A 16,317-nucleotide genomic window follows, 5' to 3' on the forward strand; every position below is an offset into this window, starting at 1 on the left:
GTCCGTATGTGGCACGTAGCTTTACATAATACGTGTGTAATTGTAACAAAGGGAAAAGGCATGTGCGTGTGAACCCTCATTCGAAGCTCTTCGGTGGTCGTGCAGGCATGCGTTGCTTTAATTGCAATGCCAATTATTAATGCACAATTACATATCATGTAATTCTTCAGTCTGCTTAAAATGGAAGTAACATATGGCTGTAGAACCATCCTGTTTAAGTAACCCCCCTCCCCAGCACCACGTGCATTTCTCCTATGAAAGCATGATTAAAAGGGAGCAATGACTGTCACAAAAATTGGCAAGACTAAATGAATTTTCCACTTTTTCCTTTTTTTTGTTCTTCTGTTTTTTAGTTGTTTTCCCCTTTCGGGGGCTCAGAAAATGCCAATAGTTGCTAAAACGCGTATGCAGCAGAGCGCCAATTTAGCACAAGGCGAATCGCTGCATGGTGCGTATCAGTGTGAATATATGCCACGTAAGCCAAATCGGCTACCACAGCTTGCGCCCTATGTTTGTATTTCGTGACAAATGCGTTTCACACGTCACGTGTTTATATGCACAGTTGTGTGTCTATGCGGGTGTCTAAACTTATAAGAAGGGACATGTGCACATGCAGATGATCCCAATTTTTTTTTTTTTTTTTTTTTTTTTTTTCTTTTCCTTTGGGGAGGAGGGGGGGTCATCACTACTACCTAAGTAAAATGATTTCGATGAGAAGATGGTTCGTTGTCAATTCTTCCTTCTTTACCTAATCCTTATCCATTATGTGGTAGCAGTTCGAAATAAAAGTAGGCCGAAAGTGGATTTTTACTTGAAGACGAATTGCGAGTTGGTGAAGAGGCGAAAGAATGGCTCGAAGACATATTTCAAGAGGAAAGGGTGGGGTGAGGATTTGGGTTCTCGGGCATGCTATGATCAGCTCATAGGGGGTAGAAGTAACCGAAGTAGTGGTGGTAACCGCCGGAAGAGCGGCTTGCTGCGCGCCACGAGCACGTTCGTATCCAAGTACTACAAAATAAACATAAACGACGTGTACAGCTACCTGAATAGGAAGAAGTATGAGTATATAGAGACAGACGTGAAGATAACGCTTAAGTACTGCCCCTTTTGCCCACCACACAAGTATAAATATGATAATATGTACAAGCATGAAATTTTTAAAAACACCGGAAATAGTTACTGCCACAGGTGCGGGTATAAAGGCAGCTTCTACGATTTTAAACTAAAAATGGGAGACTTGGTAACAAGCAATTTCGAAAACAACGTTGTAAGCAATACCTCCTATGAGGAGGAGGAAAAAATAACCTTCAACGATGTTAAGGTGTATAACATGAATTTGTTATACTCCAAGGAGGCAGAAGCGGCAAGGAAATATCTAATCGAAGACAGAAAGCTAAATTTAGAAACGCTAAAAAAGTATTATATAGGATTTTCCATCATGGAATTTCAGTCGCTAGAAAATTCAGGAAAATTTGAAAAACACGAATGTTTAATTTTCCCCTTTATTAAGAAAGCGAATGATATGAATTCGATAGGGCTAAATGGAAATAAAAACAACACGAATGAAAAAGACTCGTACGAAATTGTTCGCATAAAGGTAAGAAGCTTAAGGGATAAAGGGTACATGAGATTATACCCCAAAAATGTGAAAGACGAAATGAAATTATTCTTTTTTGGAGACCATTTGGTTAATAATTCTGAGGAGGTTGTCCTGACAGAAGGGGAGATAGATGCCATGACTGTAAGTCAGGAGACGAATTATGCCGCCATTTCTCTTCCTAATGGGTCGAAATCTCTTCCTATATATTTGTTGCCATATTTGGAAAGGTTCAAAAAAATACACCTGTGGCTTGATTTTGACAAGGCCGGGAAATCCAGCGTCTTTAATTTTGTCAATAAAATTGGTCTCGGCCGGACTAACGTAATAAACGATACGAATGTGCAGTATCTCGATGAACAGCTGTTTGAAAGGAAGAGGAAAAATTTGTTAACGAAAGGGGGTCTCCTCTTACCCCTAACGGTGGGTGATAACCCCATCGGCGCAGCGGAGCAGAAACAGGGTGTTATTAAGGAAAATACGCAAAGTGATGTAAAGGATGGAAAAGGCCACAACACAGCTGTAGATCCCTCGTCAGGTACAAACAAATCAGATCTGAAAATAGAGGAAAAGGCGAAAAATGAAAGTGACAGTAGAAACAATCCGATCTGTGGTAATAGGGGAAATACCCAAGAGGAGGCGCAAAAAAAAGTAAATGAAAAATCCACAGGTAGAACGTTCCACTTTGTACAGAACAATATTATGTACATACCAAACAACATCGTTGTGAAGGACGCCAATGACTGTCTAAAGCATAACATAGATATACGATTTTTTATAGAAAATAGCGAAAAGGTAAAACACAGCCAAATATTAAACTTCAATGATTTGAGACAAAACATTTTGGAAGAATTAAAATACCCGGATAGAATAAATGGAATTAAAAGTAAGACTATTCCTTCTTTGAATAAATTTCTATATGGCCTACGCATGGGAGAATTATCCATATGGACAGGTCCAACAGGGGTAGGAAAAACAACCCTTTTGTCTCAACTTTCGCTAGATTATTGCATCCAGGGGGTATCTACCCTTTGGGGGTCCTTCGAAATTAATAACATAAAACTTGGAAAAGTAATGTTAAATCAATTTTGTGGAAAAAACTTAGAAAAAAATATTGAGCTATTTGATCTGTACGCAGATAAGTTTGAATTATTGCCGCTAAAATTTTTAAAGTTTCATGGAAGCACAAATATAGACCAAGTGTTGGATGCCATGGATTATGCAGTTTATGCCTACGATGTGAAGCACATCATTATTGACAATTTACAGTTTATGCTAAATATAAATAAATTTTCTGACATTTATGAACTGCAAAATATTGCTATAGATAAATTTAGATCGTTTAGCACAAATAAAAACGTGCATATCACTTTGGTTGTTCACCCAAGGAAGGAGGACAACAATCTTCTGTCCATTGCGTCTGTTTTTGGTAGCGTTAAATCTACACAGGAAGCCGATAACGTGTTCATCATTCAGAGACATGTATCCAAAACGAATGAAACTGTTTTTTTTATAGACATTAAAAAGAACAGGTTTAAGGGCAGCTTGGGTAGAATCCCCTACTTATACAATAAGGAAAATATGACCATTAAGGAAATGTCCATTGGCTACTTAAATGATGCCATATCGAGTAGCGGTTACGTGTCCAAGGGTACTACCCCTCCTTCTAATTTTGTTCCAAACGTTGGGCCACTACGTGATGGTCTGGACTTCACTCTCTGTGATGAGTACGATTATATGAAGCAGTTGGACGACGAGTACGAATCCAAACACGCAGTGCGTAGGTACCGCGTTGGCGCTGATGCAAGGGTTACTGGTGTGGGGAGTGCAAGTACGAACAGCCCTAATGCGTCCCCCTCGAACCGCGCACAGAACGAAAGTAGGAGCGATAGCGGCTCTGTGGGCTCCTCACGCAATAACCAAAATAAAGATAACAAGTCGATCCATCATGTAGGCGGCCAAGAGGATGACCCCACGAATAATAATCGATTAGTTACTACAAACAGTAGGAGCGAAGAAGGAAGCATAAAAAACATATTGAGGGGACCCGACCGAGGCGGCACAGCAATTCCTGTGGGAAAAACTCCAAAGAGTGATCAACCAAGTGGTGATAGCATCGATGTGGTTACCCCTCCTAACCCGCACGCGGAGAAGCAAGAAACAGAACTTGATATGTCGAAGCAAAATGTACCATCCTACCGATTGAGCACTGAAGGGATAATAAAACTATGCGAAGAAATAAAAGACAACAAAAATGAAATGCCAAAGGATAGGGAGATAACCATATCAATGAGGAACTGTGTTATAAATAAAGATTCAGCAATAAAGGACATTCGAAATTTTATAAAGACAAATAAGTTAAATATAAAAACTGCTGGAAAGAACCTAAAAAAGGTAGACGTTTTTATAGCCATTTTGCAGAGTATTCCGAAGGAGTACATAACGATTAAGTATATAGGAGGGGACGTAGAAAAAGTTGATCCGGACAGTACAGGTGGTGAAAATGTGATAACTGGGGGCAGCCCTTCCAGCGCATTACCAGTTGGGGGGTCCACCAGGAAGGATATTAACTCTGTTCCGACGGTGCAGGAATCCTCTCTGAATAGCCATAACGTTGCGTCTACATCAAGCGGTTATTTGAGTGACCCCGGAAAAGAGGGTACCGTGTCTGGAGAGCACTACAATGAAGAGATAAAATCGCTATACGGCGAGGAAGTTACAAAAAGGTACATCCAGGATAACATAATAAACGTAGATGACAACATTGTTAAGCGGAGTGGCACATTCAAATTGGAAGGTAACAACAAAATGATGAATAGCATAAACTTGGAATACTACGAACCGGTGAAAAAATTCGATGACGATATTGAGTCGAGATTTTTTCTCATAAATGACAATAATTACAACGAAAAGATTAATCATATTTACAAAAGCGTAACGCACTGCGGGTTAGATATTGAGACAACCGGGCTGGAGGTGTTCGACGAGAAGATCCGCCTCATACAGATCGCCGTGGAAGATTACCCAGTGATCATTTACGATATGTTTAACATAACGAAGGAGAGCATCCTAACTGGATTGAGGGAAATTTTAAGAAATGAGAAAGTGGTGAAAATTATACAGAATGGAAAATTTGACGCGAAATTCTTAATGCACAACAATTTTCAAGTAGAAAACATATTCGACACGTATATAGCTAGCAAACTTTTAGACAAAAATAAAAATATGTACGGATTTAAACTGAACAATATTGTAGAGAAATATTTAAATGTAACCCTAGACAAGCAACAGCAAAATAGTGTGTGGAATAATTCGCTGCTGAATAATAACCAACTGTTTTACGCAGCAAGAGATTCCAGCTGTTTGCTAAAATTGTACAAAAAGTTGAAGTCTGAAATTTGTAAGGAAAATATGGAAACTGTGAACGATATCGAAAATAAGTGCATTTTGCCAATTTGCGATATGGAGCTTAATGGCATCACAGTGGACCTGGAAAGTCTGAGCAAAAGTACGAATGAAATTTTGAGCGAATTAAATGCAGAGACGAGCAAATTGAAGGCAGAGTTGAAAGACGAAGAAATTAACGTGAATTCCCAACAACAGGTGTTAAAGGCATTACAAAATAATAACGTGAGGGATGTTTCAAATAAACTTATCGAAAATACATCGGACTCAAATTTGAAAAACTTCCTCAACCATAAGGAAGTTGTCCTATTAAGAAATTACAGAAGATTGTATAAGCTGTACTCTGCCTTCTACCTAAAGTTACCACAACATATTAACAAAAAAACGAACAAAATACACACTACGTTTAATCAGTTAAAAACTTTCTCCGGAAGATTTAGCAGTGAGAAACCCAACTTACAGCAAATCCCAAGGCAGAAAAATATAAGGGAAATTTTCATTCCGCAAAAAGATAACATATTTATAATAGCTGATTTTAGGCAAATTGAGCTAAAAATAGCTGCCGAAATTACCAATGACGATATTATGCTTAAAGCGTACAATAACAACATCGATCTGCACACACTGACGGCTAGCATTATCACGAAGAAGGCCATAGCTGATGTAAATAAAGAAGACAGACACATTGCCAAGGCCATAAACTTTGGCCTAATCTACGGAATGAATTATGTCAATCTGAAAAATTATGCAAACACATATTACAACCTACATATGAACCTCGATCAATGCCTTTATTTTTACAACTCCTTTTTTGAGCACTACAAGGGGATATACAGATGGCATAATCAAATAAAACAAATGAGGGCTTTGGAATATTCTACTCTTTCCAACAGGAAAGTCATTTTCCCCTACTTTTCCTTCACCAAGGCGTTGAATTACCCAGTGCAGGGCACCTGTGCTGATATTTTAAAACTGTCCTTAGTTGAGCTGTATAAAAATTTGAAACCCATCCATGGGAAAATCATCCTCTGTGTACATGATGAAATTATAATAGAGGTTGACAAAAAATATCAGGAGGATGCCTTAAAAATTCTGGTAGAATCGATGGAAAATTCTGCTTCCTTCTTTTTGAAAAAAGTCAAGTGCGAGGTTTCCGTGAAGATTGCGCAGAACTGGGGCTCCAAGGAGTAGGCCAGATGGACCAGGTAGGCCATGTATACCAGGGGGGAGGAGTTGTCAAAAATATCCATTCAGAAGTGTACCCTTTCCATCAATATTGGCGCATCATTTTTGCAAACGCGGAGGCAAAACATGTGCTCAATTAATGTTCACTTTTGGGAACCGCTTTTCCAGACGTACAGCAAGCAGCCACTACCCAGACAACTAAACAACGAATTAAATACAAAATTGAATACAGCCGCGCAGGCACGCTACTTTAGTTTGTGCGTACCTACGCTGGCTGCACTTTTATATAACGAACAAACGAAAGTTTTATACAAAAAAAAGGGAAAGAGGGGGAAAATGAAAAAGAGCATGTGCATCAAATAAGGCACGTATGTCAAAACGGCACTGCGTCAAAACCGTCACGCTGCTGTGCCTGTTATGGATCCCATTTTGCCGATGATTCACCCCCGTTTGGTAATCCTTTAGAAACATTTTTACGAAAAAAAAAAAAAAAAGATGCTCCTTTACGTACGGCTTGGTGAGAGGGAATCCGTCCAAATTGTCACATTTTTTTTTTTTCCTTGTAGGCATTGTTTAACGCTTGGAAGATCATCTCTGCTCTTAGCTGCACGTAGGGGGAAAAAAAGGGAGAACGGCATGGAAATGGCATAGAAACGGTGTAGGTGCAGATTTACACTCATAATGTGTGCACATCTGCTGGTATATGCAAACACGGTGCCTTCTCATAGGACCCCCCCTCCGTAACCCATATACGCGCACATCTACACATGTGCACATGTATAGATATTTGTATTTTCTCATAAATTTTGTGAATACTCTGGCGTAATTATGAAGCGTTTTCACTTTTTTCAGTCTTAGCTGTCTTTTTATTCGTCCGCTGTATCACGCGTTCGTGTTTTCTTTATTAACTGTCACTCGCTTTGTTTGAGCATGGTTCTTAGATGCTCATCGCGATTGGCTATGTCTTTCTATTTGCCCCTTTTTTCCATTGGCTGCCTTTTTTTAACCATCTTACACTTCTCGAACGTATCAGCATCTCATTTTTTTAAGTTGCTCACATTTTGATGCTACCGTTTGTTTTTCCAATCGATTAGGTAGCACTGTGAGGTGGTAACCACGTCATCACATGTGCGCACCACTCGCAAACGCTCCCTTTCGTACATATAAATGCACTCACACAGAAGCACACGAATATATATACATATATATTTAGGTGCTCCCCTCGGACCTTACCACACGCTCCACCGGTTTTCCCCTATGCTTGTCCGGGTGGCACAGGAGTATGGCACTTTTGTACGCCTTCTTCACCGTGGCCGAATTGGATATTAACTCAGACATGGGTACTTGTCTCCATTCCGAGTCCTCCCACAAGACGTCATTTAATGTGCTTAGCATGACCTTTACATCTTTGTATGAGCCATCCAAATTTTTCGACCATTTAACGATTTGTTTTTTAATATGTTCAGATAGGATCGCCTTTTCTTTAAATTTCGCTTCTTCCTGGGACCGGAAGTTTTTTAGTTCTTGCAGTCGGTTGCTGACGTTCGTTTTGATGACATTTCGCCGTTCCTGTTTGTCCCTGTCGGGATTATTATAAGGACCGCTGTTAGGTCCATTGTTCGCGCTTCCCGTGGACATGTCTTCATACCCCCCTTGGACATTACCTCTGCCAGGTGGCAACACTTTCGTGACGGCATTGTAACTGTTCTTTTCCAAAATGTGTTCACTCGATTTATTCTTACTTGGTTCCTTTTTAATGCTTTGAAAAAAGCTGCCATCTTCTCTCTTGCTGTTAACGTTATTTTGGTGCTGCTTCTGTTGGGGGCTGTCGGAAGGGTAACCCTTTTTGTATGTCGCTTCACTAGGAGGGTCGTTTAGGACATACTGATTATGAGCAAAACTTTCCGATTCGCCTTCCAGCTGATGTGTGTGTTTATTGTTACTAATGCTACTGGGGCTGTTGTCCCTATGATTGGAGGGGAAGCGATTTATCAAATTGTCACGAGGCGATGTTTCCCTCACGTGTTCGTCGAAATCGTCGTCTTTTCCTTCTTCCTCATTATCTGTGCTATTCCTTTTGTCCTTTTCTTCATCCTTAAATACAATGTACGAACAGGGGTTTGCATCATTCAGGGTGTAAATAGGCCGGGCTGATTCATAGCACTGGAGATTTTTAAAATAAATATCAGTGTACTCCCTATAATTTTCATTATTTATAAATAACACCTTTACAACAATGTTCCCATTGTAGAATGGGATATAGGCCTCTTCATTTGTTATGTCTACCCATAGGTGAGTTAGCTGATCTTGTCTTAATATATTTTTTATTTCATTTTCGTCGCAAATTATATTCTTCTCTTGGTTTTGCTCATTTGTGTCTTCTTTCATCAAAGGTGCATGATTTACTATACCCTCGTTGATCACATCAACTAAATCCGCCACATGAATTTTAAAGCGAAAAATAATGTTGTCCTTAAAGGGGAAAAATTCTTTAAACTCCTTTAATTTTATTTTGCCGCAGATTTTAAATGGCAGAAAAAATATGTTCGTGTCATATGGCTGCTTTTCATTTTCACCTATAACAATATATGTGATGTAGTTACATTCTGTAGTTACGCTTCTCTTTCTTAGTTTGCTATTTACAAAGTTCACACCCCCAATGGCTATTTGCTGCAGATTGGAAGCTATCGAGAAGAGATCCATCTGGGCGTTCTCTCCTTCTGCGCATTATTCATCCATCCGTCAGGGAATATGTCTTTGCGTCCCAACATGCATCTCTCTCTTACTCCATATGGATGCCTCTTCACCGCGTAGCCTTTTTCTTGTGTGCCCCTTCATGTATCACCTGAATACCGCTTGAATTTCCCTTGATATGCCTTATTTTTGCCCACGTGGTCACAATTTTTTCTTAATTGCTGTTTCTTCTTGTTTGTCCTTAAAATGATTTTTCTTTTCTTTGCTTTCCTGTTCATGTCAATTTTTTTTTTTTTTTTTTTTTTTCCTATCCGTTTTCCTTTCTTCGCGTTGGCTGTTCCCCCCACTCTGACTTCCTTACCATTTTAATTCTTTATAACAAAATAGCAGATTGAAAAAGTAATCCTGAATAGATATTTTTTCTTCTATAAAATTTGCAAGCATTCCCCTTTTTCTGTCGAAAAAAATGATAATTTTTTTTTGGTGCATTCGCCAAATTGCATTGGACTATATGCCCCAAGTTTATGTAAAAAAATACATGGCACTATTTGTGAGTTCTTTACCAAGAATGAAGTTGTCGCGTGGCATTAGTAGGAACAACCGAATGGATACGTGGAAAGATGCGCAATTAGTCCAAGAATGGTGAAAGTTGTGCAAATGTTTAAACCTTTCACGGGCGTAATGAAGCTATAATAACCAAGCTAGCAGCAGTTTCGTGAAGCGAGCATGTGATGCATGTGAGTAGGTATACGGGCAAGTAGATATACCTACATACACATGGCTACATGTCACCACCATTTTGCACAATGATGAGAAACCGTTGCTGACAGCGCGATTGACGTATGTACAGAATGATTGTAGAGATGTAGCACTATGGTCTTGGGTGAAGCGAAAAAAAAAAAAAAAAAACACAAACGTCAAAGAGCACTTTTGTGTGTATAAATTATAGCAAAAGGGGGAAATTATTAAACCTCAAGCTTTCTGCAATTACGCAGTTACGCAATTGCGCAATGTGTGCAATATGATGATGACGAGAAAATTTAGGGAAGTGTAAAAGATGGGAAGAACAGATGGACGAAAGGTCCGGTCTTACAAAACTTGGTGGTTCTTTTTCATGACCATGAGCGATTGTGCGGATATGCCCCCATGCGTATGCGTATTGTGTAAGTACTTTTTTTTTCGTGTGAATACACATGTAAGGTTTTTTTTCCCCCGTTTGTGAGCTCCTTCTCACCGGGATTTGTGTAAAAATGGGGGCTTATAAATGGACCTCCCTTGTTCTGTGAAAGAGGGCTGGCGGGGTTATCACTAGAATTGACGTTGTACAGGTGATATGCTTAAATTAGTGCCAGACAAGAAAGAATAATAAAGAAGCGATGCATGCAAAGGGGTATCGTGAATTGGTTCTTCTACATCTATATGCTCATGGAGTTATAATTGGTGAATTTTTAAATTAATGAAGCGACCGTATGTTCCTCCTGGTGGACATCGAAAGGTGGATGTCGGGGAGAAAAAAAAAAAAAAAAAAACTTTCTTCTTATAATTTGAAAATGTAGGGAATCGGCCAAGTTTGAAAACGCGTAAAGGCAGGTACAACTTGCACAATGGGCATATGTTTGTGAAGGTAGCACATGAGTCTACCATACGTTGTACATTTCGCGTGGAACCCTTGCATAAATACGTATTACTTAGTGCGTGGTGCTACATAGTTTCTACATGCTTATCCGCGCTTGTTCCCCTACACTCAACGTAAGAAAAAAACACATAGCTGTAAAAAGGGATGTAGCCAAATGAAAAAAAAAAAAAAAAAAAAGGATAACAAAAAGGAAAGCCTGCTTCTTCCATACGTCTTAAAAATAATTTTGCGTTCACCAATTTTTTGATGTCATCATTTGGTATATCATCTATGGACCTCTTTTTATTTTCTCCCCATGTGACGAACATTTTTGTCCTTTTTTTTTTTATCCTACTTTTTTTTTTTTCATTTGCCTAAAGCGGTAAGGAAAAATGTTGCAGCGGTGGTAGTGGAACATCATGTGCCGTGTGGGTAATTTGATGTGCCAAAGAGTATGCTAAGCAAATACGCTTTTATTATGTACTGCTATAATATATGCACTATGGGGTTAAATTACGGGTAAATTATGCGCACAAGGAAGTAAATTTTGTACTTTTGTATGGCATACCGCGTATATAGTGGGGCAGTTTAAATGACCATATAAAATTAACGCGCTACGCAAATGTACATGTTATATTGCCGTTAAAATCTTTTATTTTTTTTTTCCTTAAATGTTCCCATTTATGTACAAGATTATTTTTTTTTTTTTTTTTACCGCCGCATCAAATAATCTGTTTAGGTTTGGTAATTGTTTTTTCTTTTTTTCCACCTTTTTCCATTTTTCCATGTTTCCATTTTTTCATTTTTCCATGTTTCCATTTTTTCATTTTTCCATTTTTCCATTTTTCCATTTTTTCATTTTTTCATTCTTTCATTTTTTCATTCTTTCATTTTTTCATTTTTTCATTCTTTCATTTTTTCACGTTTTTTTTTTTTTTTTTTTTCCATAAATTTTTAAAATTCAATTATATATATGTATATTTGTGAACAGGCAAAATATGCATACCCTCCCCCTATCATCTTGTTGTGAAGTAAAACTTTTTTGAAAATGGATAATTGGTGAATTTTTTTTTAAGAGTAACGTTTTGAACGAGTTTTAAAACATGTAAGTGCGGCGTGAAGGTACCATATGTACGCCATGTATATAACAACCTGTGCGCGCGATCTGTACACATGCTGCGCGTATACCTTTGCGCGCCATTTCATGTGCCATATGCGCGATGAGTAAAAAATTAAAAGTACCAAAAAGGGGGAAGCATAATTTCGCCTAGAGGTATATATGTCGTGTGCCACACCTGCGCGCTTCATGTATGCAGTTAACACGCATATGTACGTGTTGCGCTATTGTATATGTGTTCTGTGTACTACTCTTATGCGCATTTTTGATGCGTACGATGTAGTATGTGTATATACAACCAGGACAGTCTAATATGTGTACTGCAATGTGCTGTATGTATGTACGAATGTATGTGTGTATGCGTGCTCAATGTTTGGGAGAAAGGTGTCCGAGGGGGAAACAAACACGGAGAAGAGGCAACGCATGACGGTTTGTGTAAATCCCTCAGCGTAGGTGTTGTACTGGGAAGTGTTTTCTTTCCCCCCATTTGTCATTTGTTATTTTGCCACGTTGTTATTTTGCCACGTTGTTATTTTGCCACGTTGTTATTTTGCCACTTTGTTATTTTACCACTTTGTTACTCTGCCACTTTGCCGTTTGTTTCACCCCGTTACGTCGCTCCTTTTTCCCCCCTTTTTTGGTATTTTAATTTTTTTTAATTTTTTGCGTAACAAGGCTGCACAGTGTGTACACCTTCCTTACGTGAACATTTTTTTTTGTGACTTATAACAAGCGCAAAAAGGAGAAGTACATAATTGGGAAGCGCAGAGGTGCCAAGCAACAGTCTTATATATACATACCGATCTATTTACGTAACGACAAAATGGAAAACAACAAATCTGGAGAAAAGGCAAAAGCTTTTCTCGAGTCAAAGGACAAGAGAGGGAAAATGGATGACGATGATGACGACGATGATAAACGGAGGAAACACGATAAGGACAAACAAAACGGCAATAATAAAAGTAGCGGTGGACGTGCCCACAGAAAGAAAGATGGTAAGGACAATGAAAGGGGTCAGACCAATGGCGGAGGCAAAACTAGTGATAAAAACGGCGACTCTAAAGGGGGTGGCGCCGCGGAAGATTCCAAACTCAATAATGATTCTGCCCCTCCGATAGACTCCACCCCCCGAAAAACTCCAACGTTACGAAGAACATAGAGTGCAAAAGTAACAGCATGTCACTGAGTGATACCAGTGTTAGGCGCTCCAAAGACAAGGAAGACAGAGCGCACCACAAACACAAACATAAACATGGAAATGCGGAAAGTGCAGAGAGGAGAAAAAGAGACGCAAAAAATGTGAAATATGTGGAAGACGCCGAAAAGGCGAAACACGAACAGGGGGAACAACAGGAAGAAGAGGAAAGTGATGATGATGACGACGAATCAGCGGACGACACGCTGACCGAAGAAGAAAGCGACAGTGATGATGACGAAGGAAAAAGAAAAAAAAAAGACATTAATAAAGCCCAATCTAGATTGAATGAAAAACATCCAACATGTGAACTACTCAATCTAGAAAGAAGCAACACAATCCAATTTTACAATTTACTAAATTATAAACCTAAAGAAAAAGATGATAACAGTAGCAGTTCAAGGAAGGAGAGATACCGAAGCAGCAATTTAAAAAAGGAAAAAAAATTAAAAATGAATCATACGTATGAAGAGTTGCTATGGGATCATCATGATTATACGTCGTTAAAGGTAAATTATAAAATTAACAAAAAAAGTCATTACGATAAAACGAAAAAAAGACCACACCTTCCGATATTCATCAGTGAAAATAAGGAACGTACTTTAAATAAGAGCAGCATCTGTACAGATAATGCAAAGTTTTTAAATTTTTTAAATGAGAATGAAAAAAATGCCTATTATTATAAGAATCGAAAACGATACGAGAGTAGACGAAGAAAGCAAAAAAAGACTAATATAAAAATAAAAGAAAAAAATCAAACGAAAGAAACGTTAGACAATTATATAATAAATGTGCATGAGAAGAATAAGTATCATGAAATAATGTCCAGCGAAAATATAGATAAAGTGAAGATGCCGCTGGAGCATTATCCTTCTGGCCAAAAAACTGACGAGGCGTACGTAAGCGAATTACAAGACGCTGAACAGAAGAAACAAATGAAAGACGAAGAACGGCAGAAGAATTACGCAAGTACCGTTGAAGAGGAAAAGAAAATTATAAAAGAAAAAAGAAAAATTAAATGTTCCATATGTTGTAACCGAAGATTCTTTATATTCCAAAAAAAAACGTTAAGAAAAAGAAAGGAAAAAATTATTATTTTTTTAAATCATAATTATTCTGCATGTGAAAATGGACAATTTAATGACCATTTTTACAAAACCATTCATAAAAATGATTTGGAAAATTTAGAAGAAGAAAGAATTTACATTGACAATAATAAGGAAAATACAATAAAGAAAATTATCTACAGAATATTTCCACAGTTTTCCATTTTCAGTTTAACCCTCTACGTTACTTTCATCCAATGGGTAATATTTATTGTGCTTGTATCCATCAAATCGGATTTGACCTTAACCCCATCAAGTAAGGGCATTCTTCGGGAGGAAAATGAGGCGTCGTTTTCGAACACCTCCCCCAGTTTGTGCTGAGTGCGTTCTTCCAATCAGGATGTGCAAATGCATCCGTGTGCACATCCCCCCTGCATGTATAACAATTTTTTCGTTTTTTTCCCCCCCTTGCAGACGATTCGTTAAAAAATTTTGGAAGCAATTACCCACACAATATTTTCAAGAAGGCCGAATTTTATCGCCTTTTCACAGCACTATTTTTACATTCGAATTTTAACCACATTTGTGCAAATACATATGTTCAGTTAACCGTCGGATTCTTGTTAGAATATCTGTATGGGACATATGTTGTTTTTTTAGTATACGTGTTTACCGGTAAGGGCGTCTGAGGAGTTGCAGCAATTGGCTGCCGAAAATGGGGACTTTGCTCATGATCCTGTGTGGATGGGCATGTATTTATATTATTATACATGCACACGCTTGTGGAAGCACATTTTATGCAATTTACCTTTTCTTCCTCCCCCTCTTTGCAGGCATTTATGGAATAATTTTATCCTCCCCCTTAACGTACTGCTACTCGACCACCGAAAGCAGTAGCAGCTCCTCTGGAATTATTGGAATTTTTTTTTCAGAAATTTTAATGATGACAAATTTTAATGTGGATAAAATTAGCATTAGTGTGCATTTATTTTGTTTTTTTCTCCTCCTCTTATTTCTTAAATTTTCTTTAAACACCGTCAGTATTAATATATACAGCCACTTTTTTGGTTTCCTTGGAGGTAGGCATTCTGGGGCGGCTCCCACGTTGAGCTGTGTATGTTCAGCACAGCACACACATAACGTTTAACACGCTTAGTGTTTAACATTTCACACTTCTTACACTTCAACCGACGTACCTCTTCCCCGTGCAGGCTTTTTAATCGGCATAATTTTAAAGCGTAACCAACTGAAGTACTTTCTGAAAAATAATTTACTAATTCAAATATTGTGCCTGGTCTTCCTGATAGTAAGTTTAGGAGCTGCTATTTTTATATCAACGTATGTCGTGCAGAATTGTCCAAATTAAATTTTCGAACAAATTAATTTTCGATCAACATAATTAACAAGAAAGTAAAACCCAAAAATAAAAAAAAAAAAAAAAAAAAATGGAACAACAGAATGGAACAAAATGGCTACAAAAATGAACTTTAAGAAAACGTGACAAAAAGGAAGATGGAAGACATAGATCGTAAGAGACAGGTTATGTGTGTGTAATTTTTCTGTAAATCCTTTTTCGTGGAGACACCTTACCCCCTTCCTTCTTCTTTTTCTTTTTATCGTAAGTGCGCCAACTTTTTTAAATGCCATATTATTTTTTAATTGACCCTGTCGGTTTAATTTTTTTTTCCTCCTCCCAGTGTGTACGTTATATGTATGTTATTACATATATATATTTGCACATATTAAGGTAAATATTTTTTTGTTCCTTTTTTTTTTGTTGTTGAACGGAAAAGATATTTTTGTCTTTGTTATTATTTTTTTTCCCCCCCCCCATTAGATTAAAAAATTAACAATGTTCCTTTTTTATACCTTTGTGAATAGAATATGCTTTAATGTAAACTCCTTATTTGTATCTTTGGTATTTAAAATAATGATTACTTATTTATCAACATTTTTTTTTAACTTTGCCATCGTTGGCAAGGAAATGTGTAACAATGACGCAGGTGCAATGGGGACTACATGATTCATATGCCCCCATTTGTCTTGCTCAATATTTCCCTCTTTTACCACACTGTTAACTTGACCTAATGGCGTTGTAAAGAATTACGCACCAATATGATCGCTGTAACTTCTTTCCTTCGCGTGAACAGAATGGATCAGTTTCCCTTGTCAACAAAATATGGTGTAACATAATTTTCTTTAAATGATACCCGTACGATGAAGTTGTACCGTTTCTTTTTTTTTCCTTATTCCTTATATGCCCCTTATCGAATGGAAGGCCTCCTTTGTTTTTCCGCACGTTGGAACGAATTAAGTGCAACTTTCTTGCAGCCCCCACACAACAGGACAGGTAAATAATGCAACAAACCTACGGGTGGGCCAACCTGACTACAAACAGGTGTCTTACCAAATAAATTTAACAAAAAAAATCAAATGTGCTAAAAGTTAAGTAATAGGAGTGAT

The 16,317-nt window shown here is 37.9% G+C and overlaps 3 protein-coding genes across 3 annotated transcripts; 2 read left to right on the forward strand and 1 right to left on the reverse strand.

Moving 5' to 3' along the window:
* Window positions 1-718: 718 nt before the first annotated feature.
* PCOAH_00050210 (POM1-like protein) lies at window positions 719-6,193 on the forward strand (the record flags this gene model as incomplete). The annotated part of the gene is made up of 1 exon (XM_020061803.1): window positions 719-6,193. The coding sequence occupies one exon, from the start codon at window positions 719-721 to the stop codon at window positions 6,191-6,193; it is 5,475 nt and encodes a 1,824-aa protein (XP_019917383.1).
* A 535-nt stretch (window positions 6,194-6,728) lies between these two features.
* Window positions 6,729-8,890, reverse strand: PCOAH_00050220 (Uncharacterized protein; the record flags this gene model as incomplete). Its single annotated transcript, XM_020061804.1, has 2 exons — window positions 6,729-6,791; window positions 7,421-8,890. The coding sequence occupies 2 exons, from the start codon at window positions 8,888-8,890 to the stop codon at window positions 6,729-6,731; spliced, it is 1,533 nt and encodes a 510-aa protein (XP_019917324.1).
* Window positions 8,891-12,436: 3,546 nt separating this feature from the next.
* On the forward strand, window positions 12,437-15,220 carry PCOAH_00050230 (Uncharacterized protein; the record flags this gene model as incomplete). Its single annotated transcript, XM_020061805.1, has 5 exons — window positions 12,437-12,653; window positions 12,773-14,170; window positions 14,329-14,529; window positions 14,688-14,933; window positions 15,066-15,220. The coding sequence occupies 5 exons, from the start codon at window positions 12,437-12,439 to the stop codon at window positions 15,218-15,220; spliced, it is 2,217 nt and encodes a 738-aa protein (XP_019917223.1).
* Window positions 15,221-16,317: the final 1,097 nt, after the last annotated feature.

This window comes from Plasmodium coatneyi, chromosome 13 (assembly GCF_001680005.1).
Source record: "Plasmodium coatneyi strain Hackeri chromosome 13, complete sequence".
In the NCBI taxonomy this organism is placed as follows: Eukaryota; Apicomplexa; class Aconoidasida; order Haemosporida; family Plasmodiidae; genus Plasmodium; species Plasmodium coatneyi.